Source organism: Haliaeetus albicilla, chromosome 9, assembly GCF_947461875.1.
Source record: "Haliaeetus albicilla chromosome 9, bHalAlb1.1, whole genome shotgun sequence".
Lineage (NCBI taxonomy): Eukaryota > Metazoa > Chordata > Aves > Accipitriformes > Accipitridae > Haliaeetus > Haliaeetus albicilla.
The window spans coordinates 33,224,304-33,236,311 of NC_091491.1; the positions used below are offsets into that span (position 1 = coordinate 33,224,304).

Consider the following 12,008-nt stretch of genomic DNA (forward strand, 5'->3'; position numbering starts at 1 on the left):
AGAAGTCAAACTACCAAGTTTCTGTGTACAACAATGAATTATACTGGGGGTGAATCAAAATTCAGGGACATTACACACACTTTCACCACAACTTCACCTATGCAAGACTTTCCAGAGGATGCTCGATGGCTACACATCACTCCAAGGGTTACAGCAGCAGCGCTTCAGAATATGTGTTATACACAAATGTAAAAAAAGGAAAGTTACTGTAAGTTGTGATAGGATTGGTGACACTAATTAAAACACATCAATAGCTATTTAATTTACAGTCCTGACCCTGCAGAGCTGAGAAAGTATATTTAAGGTGAGACACACGAGAGATTTTTCACAAAGCCAGTAACTAGGTTTTCTGAACGTGCAACTCAGTTTTACACCAATCACTGCTGCCCAGTGTGTGCAGTGCCTTAGTGCTCTAGCACCAACAATGCTAAGGGACTGCTATTTGCACCACTGGAACCTTTCATCTAAGCTAGTGTAGCACTATCTTTCCAGAGCTTCTGTGGCAATTTTCCCTCTGCTCCCACACTGATGGTCTTATGACCTTGCACCTGCAAAAGCCTGATATTGTTATGGCAGGTTCTCACGGGAAGCAACTACTGCTCACATGAGAAGTGTTCCACTTTCCCTCCCTAACATTTGTTTTGCAGATTTTAGTTTATACTAGAGAAAACCAAGCATAGTGTATAACAAGGTGGATAACAGTCACTTAAATACTTGATAAATGCTATCCAATTATACATGTGCACAGAGACTAACAGCTCATCAATATGCACACTGAGGTTTTGTCAGCATCCTCTAACCAATGCTAATACCATCATAAGGAGAAACAAACAATAGCAAGTATGAGAAGGACCTGATGAAAAGTATATACCACTAAGAAAAAAGTGTGGCCAAAAACTTGTCCTCACCATTATCATTGCCACCTCCTGCGCTGCAGAGAACCCCAGAGAAGGGCATTCACCTGGGACTCCATCACTATTCTTCCCAGTTGGCTAATGGGGAGTTTTCCCTTTCCCTTCTTCTTGTTCTCCCCCATTTTCTTCCCCCAAAAGTAACTTTCACTCTTAGAGCAAATGTATGCTACCAGCTACAAACCTCATTAATAAATCTTTCTGAATGTAAACATGTCACACCCTGCTTTGTGCTTCACCACTCTCAGATGGATATCTAGACTGACCTGTGCAGAAATTCCTGTCCTTTGTGGTAGGCATGGATTGTGGAGAGACCCTGTATGCTAGATGTAATGTGAGACAGGAATGGAGACTGTGTGATGTTGTCCAGACGCTTGAGCTCTCGAATAAAGACTCTGGAGGCAAAGAAACACTTTTAAGTGATATATACAGCCACCATATGCCAACCAGTACACTGATGCATATATACTTGAAGAAGCCTATGTCCTTAATAACAGGTCAAAGTATCTCTACTTTTAGTCAAAGAAGCTGATACACTTACCTAGAGACAACATGCAGAACTGTGAACAGGACAATGAGGGGCCCCACTGCCACCAGGAACCAGGGGAAAACCCCAGAAATCACCCCCACACAGAAGAACACAAGGATGACATTCTGGATGAACATTTCTGCTTGAAATGGCAAACGAACATCAACTGGAAAAAATGGAGGGAAAAGAGGAAGACCTTGAGTACAGAAAGGTAAAACAACCTATATAAAGCAATTCAGTCCAACTGTACATCACCATTGACAAGGACAGTGATTTCTCATGGCTTATTAAAAACATACATTTTCATTAGGGGTGCTTTTATCTTCTGAGATGCTAGTAATCTTTCCAATTATTCCCATTTGCAGAAACAGCCCTGATGCAGCTCTGACCTAATTACCACCTTTGCTGCACATCAACTTTACCCTGAAACTCTAGGCTCCCCCTGCATTAACTGCTAAGAGTCTGCCAAGAGTCCATGTGCAGTCTGTAGGTACAAAAGCACATATTCTTCTTTATAAGTGAATAGACAGACTTGAGGTATCAGCTGCCTTCTAGAATCATAACCAGGTATGTCCCAATTCCTGCTTTGTCTATTACAAGTACACATTTGGCAATAGATATAGGCTATGATCACCCCAACAGCAAGAGACTGAAGAGTATTAAGGTAACCTGGAGGTCTGAATGTGGGATTTACAGCGCATACAGTGAGAGATACCTTCATCCATGTCTTTGGAAAACCTGTTGAGAATCCGCCCAGTGGGTGTAGTGTCAAAGAACTTCATGGGGCTACGCAGAATCCGTCGGAAGAGCTCATCATGGAGTCTTGAGGATGCTCTGAGAGTTCCCTGACAATGCAGAAAATGTTGCAGCATTATGAAAGGATGTTTGCCTTCCTGTCACTGCCCCTCCCCTGGGGATCAAAACATTCTGCTTATTTTCTCTCTCCAACCATAAGGTTTTTTTCTTGCATTCTGTGCTTCCAACCAGTGGAAAGAAGCTATTAATTTGTGCAGAAGTTTAACGGAAAGCATGGTGCAGCCCCAAGAGATGACTTACGGAAACCTCACAATCAGTGATCTGACTTCCTCTCATTCAAAATCTCTCTTGGGAGGCGACCAAAAGAACCACAGTGACAGCAATATGCAGAAGGGGTTGGGGGGAAGATAAGAAAAACAGCAGCATTAGCACATACCTTTACAAAGACGACGCCACGAACAGCTTTCAGAATCAACATAACTGCCATAGACAGTGCATAGATGCCAGCATAGTAATGCATGTGAGGGTTATCTTTCATACTGTTGCTTATGACAGTATCATTTCCCAAAGTCACAGTGGTGTTCTGCAGAAAATTCAAGGTTTCAATGAATAATTAGTTAAGACAAGGATTAATTATGTACACATTACACATGGTAGAATTTAACTGTCCTGTCCCCTCCCACCATATTTGATACTTCTTCTTTAAATGAAGTACTTCAGTGATCTTGGAATACTTCAGGAAGTTCTCCCTAGCAGAGATACTTGACTTGCAGGTTTGTAGCCCTTAGCGTTTTCCCTACAATACCTTTGAAAAATAATACCATAACACCTACTTCATTTGATTCTTAATCTCTCATTTCATGCTTATCGTTTCTTATGGTATTCTTAACACCACCAGATACTTGCATACCACCACTCCTATTACACAACAATATTAATCTTGGATAGGTTGTACATCTTAACAAATATGGTTGTGATTTTCTGCCAGTATGCAATAAATTCTTTACTGTCACACTATCGTACATTCTCGTTTTTTTTTTTAATCTTTAAGTATGTTTAAGGACCTCATTGCTTATTTTAATATTTTTGGCCATCTGCACTTCATTATTTCTTCTCTGAGGTTAGTAGTTTGCTTCCCCCACCCAAAGAAGAATCTTGCAGTTATATTTGAATCTTTAAACGCAGTAAGACTTGCAATCAAAGCCCCTAGAGCAGGAAAAGTCCCAAACCATCCTAGGTCAGCACAGTCTTCAAAGCAACTCCCAAAAGTGATTTGACTGAAAGCCATACACTTTAAGAAGATTATCCTGTTAGATATAAGGTCACGTTCAAACAAAAAACAGCACTAAAATTAGTAATTTCCCCCTGCAGCTTGTTGGCGCCTTTCACATTTTCACTTCCTTTTCTTAGTCTAACCAAGACAAGGAACAAGAGGGCAGTATAAAACCACATGAGCTGTTATATCTTTCCTATTAGTTGAGCTCTCATTCTTGGAGATGAACGCTCTCATGAAATCACCTCCTGGGAGCCTTACAACTTGCTTAAATTAAGAAGCACCATTTGGTCTCATAGGACTGCTTCAGATTAGTCTAGGAGAGCAATCCCCCTGCCTGTTAGACACAAGAGAGTAGAACAGCTATTTATCTTACTCCACTGCCTTGCTTGATCCAGAAACTCAGCCACCAGTTGCTAAAAGCTGTACTGCCCACATTCAGCACAAACAGTGCCATGATGACGAGGAATGCAAAGGGGCCTCCAGCTGCCTGAATGTAGATACCATAAACAGACCAGGGGACAGAGCCTTTGCCTTTCTCTTCCAACTGGACCAACTGACCTGTGAAACAAAAGAGAAGAGAATGAAGAAAAGAAAGCTGTTCCATGAAAATTTTTAAGTTTGTGAACATACACAAAGCTACAGTCATTGTCCAACTGTACAGAGTACTTTCAGAAACACAGACATTACTTAATACATAGAACTCAACAGTTCAAACAGTTTTTCAAAAAGTCACATTTCCTCTGTAGAATCATTCACATCATGGTATGTCTAAAAAAACGTAATCAGCACAGATTTAAATGCTAGGCTTGTATCAGCCTCACTATTGCTTTTTAAACGCTGCTGAAGTTCAAAGTTAACGTCAAACAGAGAACCACAAAACAGAGGTTAGATCTTCCAATTCTTCATACATAAATGCCATGTCCTGCCTAGGACTCTGTGAGTACCAAGCTATACACATTGCCATCTTAGGATAGGAGGAAGAAGTGGTGTGGGAGACAGGATACTACAAGTTCCTTTGTGCCAATAGCATGTGACCAGCAGCAGCCTGACTGAACTTAAAAACATTGTGCAGGCACCCATATTTAATGAATTAATTAATGTTCTTTGCCCACTGCCTGTGTCCTATCAACCATACTGAGTGACCAGGACTTGAGACAGCTTTTAAAACCTGAGAGGTACATTCATAATACACTTTGAAAGCAAATGTTTTGAGCTTATTGGTGTATAAAAATAATTACAGCCAGAAATCCGATTACATAGTTACCCTCTTCCTTCTTTACAACTTTCTCCTTCTTCACAGACCCTGCTTTGGTACTTTTATCCTGGGGTCTTTTCAGTGAACTGTTTGTATTCTTCTTTATATTAATCTGCAGGAAAACAATGACACTAAACATACCGGAGTAATTTGCTTTGACATTTTCATATCTGAACCCAAATTTTTTTATAAGCTGCATCCTAAGGACAAAGGCTTTCAAGAGCTTAGTATTCATATCACAGGGAATATTAACTTAACTGTTATTATGGATGACTGCCAACTCTAGTGGATTTAATTCTCCTCCTTTATTAATCTAAACTGCTACCGATCTGTACCGGTAGTGCGCAAGCTTAATTTCCAGGTTCAGTGACACTATGTGCGTACATGGTAGAGGAATGACACCCCTACTACTGAGAGAAAGATACAAACCCCCTGTCCCTTGTAAAAATAACTTACAATTTTATTAAGAGGCTTTTTTTTCCCCAAGCACCCTAGTACTTCGCTCAGGAAGGCTCTCATGAAATGCCTCTAAGGACAAAGTCAGGTTAAAACTTGGTCTTCCAGAAGTCAAATGTCCAAACACTAAACTGCACACACAATTACTGTTCTAAACCAGCCTTCTTCCCACAAATGGAAGTTACTACCTGTTCAGAGACAGCCTACATTAATTAAAATCCCCTACACAGCATCTTCAGGATCCTCTTGCCACACTTTATGTGAGAAGAGACCTCTCACACATATCAAACCACAGAGAATCTAACTTCACCATCCATTTCTTCTTATCCCATCGGGAATGCAAATTAATGCTCCTTCCATGAGCTAGTGTTTACAAAAAGACAGTGAAGGTCAGCCAACCACGCGGACTAGAGAATCTCATGTTAACTGTCATTACATTAATCTTAAAAATGGCAGAACTATAATCTTCATGCCTCAGAAAGGATATGCAGAGTAATGCATTTTATTCTTTTTCTTCTTTCACTAACATCTCCCAGGACAAAATTTCACCAAGCACCTTCTATATCTGTATATTTATCACAATGGTACCTTTTTGGGAACATTTTTTTTTTTTAAATGTCTGCAACTTGTGAATAAGGAGCCTCTCATCTCTTAAAAAATAAACTGCAGATGTGCTTTTTAATCTCTTCTTACTAAGAGAAAACGCACACAACACTTAGAGAAGTAAATCATCATCAAATAAAAAGCAGCAAAGGTGCTTACTCCAAAGAATAACTTCAGAAAACAATCAGGAGAAAGGTGGGAAAAATTAAATTGCTGAAAATTTAAATGCATGTGCTACTGAATGGTTCTTGTTATTTTCTAGATTTACATTTTTTCCACTGACTAAAATACTAGAGCACAAATCCAAGTTTGCATTTACAGCCATTGTTTCATAACAGAAGCAGTGTCAAGCAACAACTTTTTTCTCAAAAAACCCCAAAACAAAGCAATTACAGTTACACATCCAAAAACTGTCAAATCTAACTTTTGTCAAGTTGCATCATTTCTCCTGTGCCTCGGTCACACCCTATGTGAAAACGAAGTAACAAACCAGGAAGATTTTTTCAGAAAAAGGTCAGTCCAGGTCTGTGCTAATTTGGAGGTAAATTAAGAAATGAGGTGTACATGTAAAATAAAAGAGACAACAAGCTTCCTGCTCTGGGCGTCACCAGAGGAGATGATACATTACTTTCATGTTCAACTCATGAGCTCACTGGCAGAGTCCTCTCTAGTATGCATTCCCTAAATAGGAACTGTGACTGCAAATATGAAATGCTAATGAAGCATAGATTATTCTACAGGAAGTCTATTGGTCAGATCAACACATGACCATGTGAAGCCATTATCCAGTCTTCCAATTAATGTCATTTGGTTCATCTCATCAGAAAAGTCATCATTCAGAGCACTTTAAAATAAACAAAACAAGTACCTCAATATGTGGTGTTTCTCCCAGCTGTAGGTTATTAAAAATAGTTGCATAGTCCCCATTTAAATTCATCAGTTCCTCATGACTTCCTCGCTCAGTAATGCAGCCTTCTTTCATGAAGATCACTTCATCACAGTCAACAAGATACTGGAGAAAATGGCAGTAAGAACAAGTCTTTATCGTTATGGCCAATAATCAGACACACTCCCACACAATCCTTTTCAGTAATTTATAGACATTTGCAGACAACACTCCTCTTCTGAGGTAAGATATCTGATTTTTAAAGGCCCTGCATTGACTACAGCACCATGATTACTTTCACTGTACACAAATAAAAAGTTTTTATGTTCTGTCAAAAACGATCTGTTATAGAAGACACAATTCATGATACTTAAACACTGCAAATACTGATATACTAAGTATTAATATTTCTATGCACAAAAGATAGCAAGAAAATCTCAGAATACATCCCTTCTGATTACTGACACCAAATCTAAGTTTTTCTGATGTGACGAACTAGCTTTATAGCAAGTTAACAAAAGTGTTTTTGAACAAGGTATTTATTTCTCTGGTAAATTTTCTTTAGCCAAGTGTTACCAGTCCAGATCAGACACCAAGCAGCACTGGCATCAAATAAAGAATTAGATTGTGCTGGGTGCATATTTGCAAACCTAGTCTGCAAACAGAAACCACGCATCCTATAAATGGACAGGGTTGTGCTGTTACAGGTCAGGGCATAGAAATTTCCAGTATGAAGGCAATTGACTAAACAGCATTTCAAGGAAGTCCAAGAAAGAAAGTATGAGAGATGTAGTACCTGAAGCTGATGAGTGATGAAAAGGACAGTCTTTGACTTCAGGTGCTTCCTTATTGCACTGTTAAAAATGTGATTTCCAACATGAGCATCTAAGGCACTAAGGGGATCATCAAGGATGTAAATGTTCCTGTCACTGTACAGGGCTCGAGCCAGACTGATTCTCTGACGCTGTCCTCCACTCAGGTTAGCCCCTCGTTCACCAATCTGCACAGACACACACCCATTATTTTATTTCTACAGCACCATGCAACACAGATATTCAGAGCTCAAGAGGTGGCTGGGATGAAGCAGACCATAATATTTTTATGTATACACACACACACCTCCCATAATATTATATGTTGTTTTAATACATATATATATTCTAGTTTAGGTGTCCACTTCTTTGTGAAATGTGTTATACATTTAAACTCAAGGTTAACGTGCTGGAAACGTGGCAGTAGTTTTTTGCTTATTTAACTTTTTTTGTATTAACTTAGCCATGCTTTTTTCTTAGCTATTTTAAATCAAGTTCGAATAGGTCCTGTTAAGGCAGCTAAATTTACAACACAATAAAAAACTCCCAAATTGTCAACATCTGAGTCAAAAACACAGCTCAACTCTCAATAGCCCAGGGCCTGCATTGATAAACTCAGCTCAAGAAGGTGCATTCAACAGCTTGGCTTATATGCATAGCAGACTGATGTTCCACTCACCCCAGTCTAGTCTACCAAACCAAAACTCTACCTTTCTGCATCTACTGATTAGTTTACTATAAGCAAAATTTATACCTCTGTCAGGTCCCCATTTGGAAGGATGGCTAGGTCAGGCCTTAGACAGCAACCATTCAACACGGTATTGTATCTAAAGAACAGTTAGATACATAGTAAGAACACTGTTATTCCCCCACCCCAGGTATCTAACTAGTACGGTATTATCTCACTCTCTACGCTAATAGCAGACATTCCAGCAGCATAAACCAAATTATCTGCCTTGAATTCCTAGGAAGAAACCGAGGATAATTAATCACCTACTTCTGAAGTACAGTGAAGGTAAGGAGGCAATTTCTTTCCAGGGACAGCTAGCACAGGCCACAGGGAAGACCCCCCACTGGGGGAGGGCAATGGAAGGTGCCCATACATGGCAAAAAGCAGTTGCTGCATTTAAAGAGGGCAAGGCCAAGACGGCAAGAGCAAATGCCACTTCAGTGCTGTTCCACAGCAGCTGCTAAAAACAGAGATCAGACAGTACTCCAGCATAAGGTACAGCCCTCACTGCAAATGAGCAATGACAGACGCACTGACAGACATCAGCCACAGTGACCAAGTGCAAGAGAGGCAGGCTCTTAAATGAGACTTAAAGGAGTCTTAAAGACAGACTCTAAAAGGATACGTAGGCTTTAACTACAGTGTACCCTGCATTAAATTTTCCCACGCTTGGGCCAAGAATTACTAAGCTTTCAAGAAAATCAGCAAACAGTTCTGACAAACCTTTCTTCATCATATTCCTTGCCAAAAAGAATGTTGTCCCGAAGTGTAGCATTGAGAATCCAGGCCTGCTGGGCCACATATGCAAATGTTCCACTTACTGCAATGCTACCCTCCAACAGGGTCATCTGAAATTAAAGATAAACTGAAATTATGCTATTCCATGTTTAGAATAGACTTACTTCTACAGAGTACAAATCAGTTAAATAGGAGATAGGAAAGAAGAGCAGAAGTAGTCAAAACATAATTTCTCACCTGTCCTAAAATTGCTGAGATAAGTGAAGTTTTTCCACTCCCCACACTGCCACAAATTCCAACAAGTTTTCCCTAGACAGAAAAAAAAATAAATTATGGTACTTATTTCTTACATTCTCCATCCCTTTCAGAATTGACTACCTTTAGTACCTCCAAAGGGACAGTTGGACATTAATGGTAGCTGAAAGGGGACAAAAAAAGCAAGACAGTCAGTATTAACTCTCAAATAATAAAGAGTGAATACTATCCCACAGTGGGCTAAAAGTGAATCAACTATACAGGTAAAAATGAATATATTTTAAGATCTGCTTCCCTTTGACTGGGCCTGATACAGGCCCAGAGAATGCTGCATTCAGCCAAAAGCACCAAGGCCTGCCTGAACAGAATACACCAAGATGCATTTGAGAGTGGAAGGAAAGATATAAAGAGGGAAAGACTGAAAGAAAAGTAGAATTTAGGATATATGGGTCCAGTAAAACTCTTTGCCTATGAGATACAGTTTGCAAAGGAACACGTACCAAGAAAAGGTGAGAATCCAGTCACTTTGAAGCATTTCTCTGCAGTAAAATGGGTGGGTTGATACCCACATTAAACAATGAATTCATCAAAACTACATTTGTTCCTTTTGTAAAAAAAGGTGAAGTGGACAAAAAGGGTATATAGCCATTTGTGGAATACATTGTTGGCCTCCTCTTGTTTACCAACTTCTGATAGAAAACTAGCCTTTACATTTTCAAGTAGCTGTGTACTCCTTTTTCAAGGCTGTTTTTTAAACTATATGAATCCTTCTCAGAAGTTTAAAATATAGGGGGTTTATAGTTTAAAATAGTTTAAACTATCCCTCTACTTATATGACTACAGGAGACAATTTAAGCATAAATATCTTGATAAACACAGGGATCCCGTTACTACAACATCCAACTGCCAGACTGCAAAACTTTTGTATTTGTGGAAGACATCATGTATTAAGTTCAATGCTTTTTCTTTGACAGTTTACATGTTTTTACCCATCTTGGAATGAGGACTCCAACTGCTTCTAAATTCTTGAAAAACCTCTGTGTCCTTCTACTGTACAAAAATTCTCAAGGAAGAAAATTGCACATTCTTCAACGAAAAGCACTGTTATGGCTCCATTACAACACCTAATCACCTAAAATGTTCACACAGAACATAGCTGAAACCCTGCAAAATTATCAAACGGCTGCAGGAATACACCATCCACCAATATCGCACTGATACCCTTGCTGCCCTGCTGATTCTTTAAGTTCATTGGCTCATATACTGTACTAAGAGCTACAAACAGCAAAGCCATCAGTTAGATGTGAAAGCTATACAACCTGCAGTTGTTTCACAGGCTGTTTGCAAAGATCTAGTTTGCTAAAATGGCACAGCTGTTTACATCAAGATCAGACACTGCATCCTGGATACTGCAGTTGCCATGGATATTACAGGAGTGCACAAAAGCAATATGCTCCATTTCATGCAAAAAACACACAGCTCTCTATCCCAAGGCACAGCTAAAAAATGAGGCCTTTTGAAAGCTCAGATATCCTCCTTTCTTCTCTTACCTTTTCTATCTCCAAGTCAATGTTGTAGAGAGTCCTCTGAAGCCGAAGATTAACCAGATGGATGATTTTGTTCTCCTCTTCAGGGCTAGGATGGTCATCATTGTCCACTAGAAGATGGCCCTTCTGCTCTGCCAGCACAGCTTGCTGTCCCTCATTCTGCAGCTTCATTTTCTCTTTCTTGCCCTTGGTGACTTTCTTGTCTTTTTTCACTTTGGGGGTCAACTTTGGTGAGCTCTGGACGCTGGCGTGGGAGAAGTCCCAAGCCAAGGTAGCATTTTTCACCTCTATCGCGGTGTGAGGATTGGCTGGTTTTTTCTTTATCATATGAACCTCTTCCATTAGAAATAAACTCTGATAGGAGTTGTGAGAGAGGTGTAAAGATGAGACACCTGATCAAGACTGGGAGACAAGCCTATGGCACACTCACGCAGCAAAACACATCAGGCTATACAGTAGGAGGAAGCTGAAGAGCAAAAGGTAGCTCATTAGTGTAAACTAACTCCAGGCCTGCTAAGTGGCCGGGGCATTCCTGGATGTGGTGGAAGCACTTAGATACACTAAGACTTTTATAGAACTGGAATACTCTGCATGCAATATGAGAGGGGCTTATTCTTTTAACACTGTTTGCAACTGCAGCTCTGTAACTTCCAGATTAAACACATATGAGCAGAATACATGGGTTGGAGAGAAGAGGTCACTTTGAGGGAAAGTGACTGACTTGTCCTACACACCAACTCATTATGGAAGGAGATGGAATGACTTTTAACTTCAGCCTTTACCCTTCAACTTTTTCTGCTGGGAAAAAGTCATTCCACACAAATTTAGCTGACCTATCTTGGGCTGCTTGACAATAAGAAGTAAGCCATTAAGTCCATTGTATCATGTTTTCCACCACATCCATCAGTATTTACAATCAACACAGATGAGGAAGAGATTTTTCACACAGTTTAATTACAAGATAAAATGTTTTCCATTTACATAATTCATGTTTTGAACTAAGGAGCCATTTGCAATTAAAGACTTCCCAATTCTCAATCTTATTTACTCTTGCAATTGCTATACCTGAATCATACATTCATAAGAAAGCTCATACTCATTTACAAAGCCAAAAAGTCAGTTACATTCTTACTGTGATGTTAGAGTAACCCCACCTTGTGTTACACTCCTTACACAGACTATACTGTTTACAGTCAAACTGGGAGATATTACAATTTACCCTCTCCTTCTCTCCCCCCGCCAAAACTCCCCTCA

General features: G+C 39.7%; 1 protein-coding gene across 8 annotated transcripts in view; it reads right to left on the bottom strand.

The window, feature by feature from the left end:
- Positions 1-12,008, bottom strand: part of ABCC5 (ATP binding cassette subfamily C member 5) — a 73,324-nt gene that overhangs the window by 34,289 nt on the left and 27,027 nt on the right. For 7 of the 8 annotated variants that reach the window (XM_069792538.1, XM_069792532.1, XM_069792528.1 and 4 more), the window contains 12 exons: positions 10,758-11,108; positions 9,190-9,261; positions 8,938-9,062; positions 8,239-8,311; positions 7,469-7,672; positions 6,655-6,798; positions 4,737-4,839; positions 3,846-4,030; positions 2,633-2,779; positions 2,156-2,285; positions 1,453-1,606; positions 1,178-1,306 (listed from right to left, as the gene is read on the bottom strand). In XM_069792538.1, coding sequence (XP_069648639.1) covers positions 1,178-1,306; positions 1,453-1,606; positions 2,156-2,285; positions 2,633-2,779; positions 3,846-4,030; positions 4,737-4,839; positions 6,655-6,798; positions 7,469-7,672; positions 8,239-8,311; positions 8,938-9,062; positions 9,190-9,261; positions 10,758-11,108 — 1,817 coding nt within the window. Of the gene's footprint in view, positions 1-1,177; positions 1,307-1,452; positions 1,607-2,155; positions 2,286-2,632; positions 2,780-3,845; positions 4,031-4,736; positions 4,840-6,654; positions 6,799-7,468; positions 7,673-8,238; positions 8,312-8,937; positions 9,063-9,189; positions 9,262-10,757; positions 11,109-12,008 lie in introns of those variants that run through there. The other variant, XM_069792537.1, reaches the window with a different exon arrangement.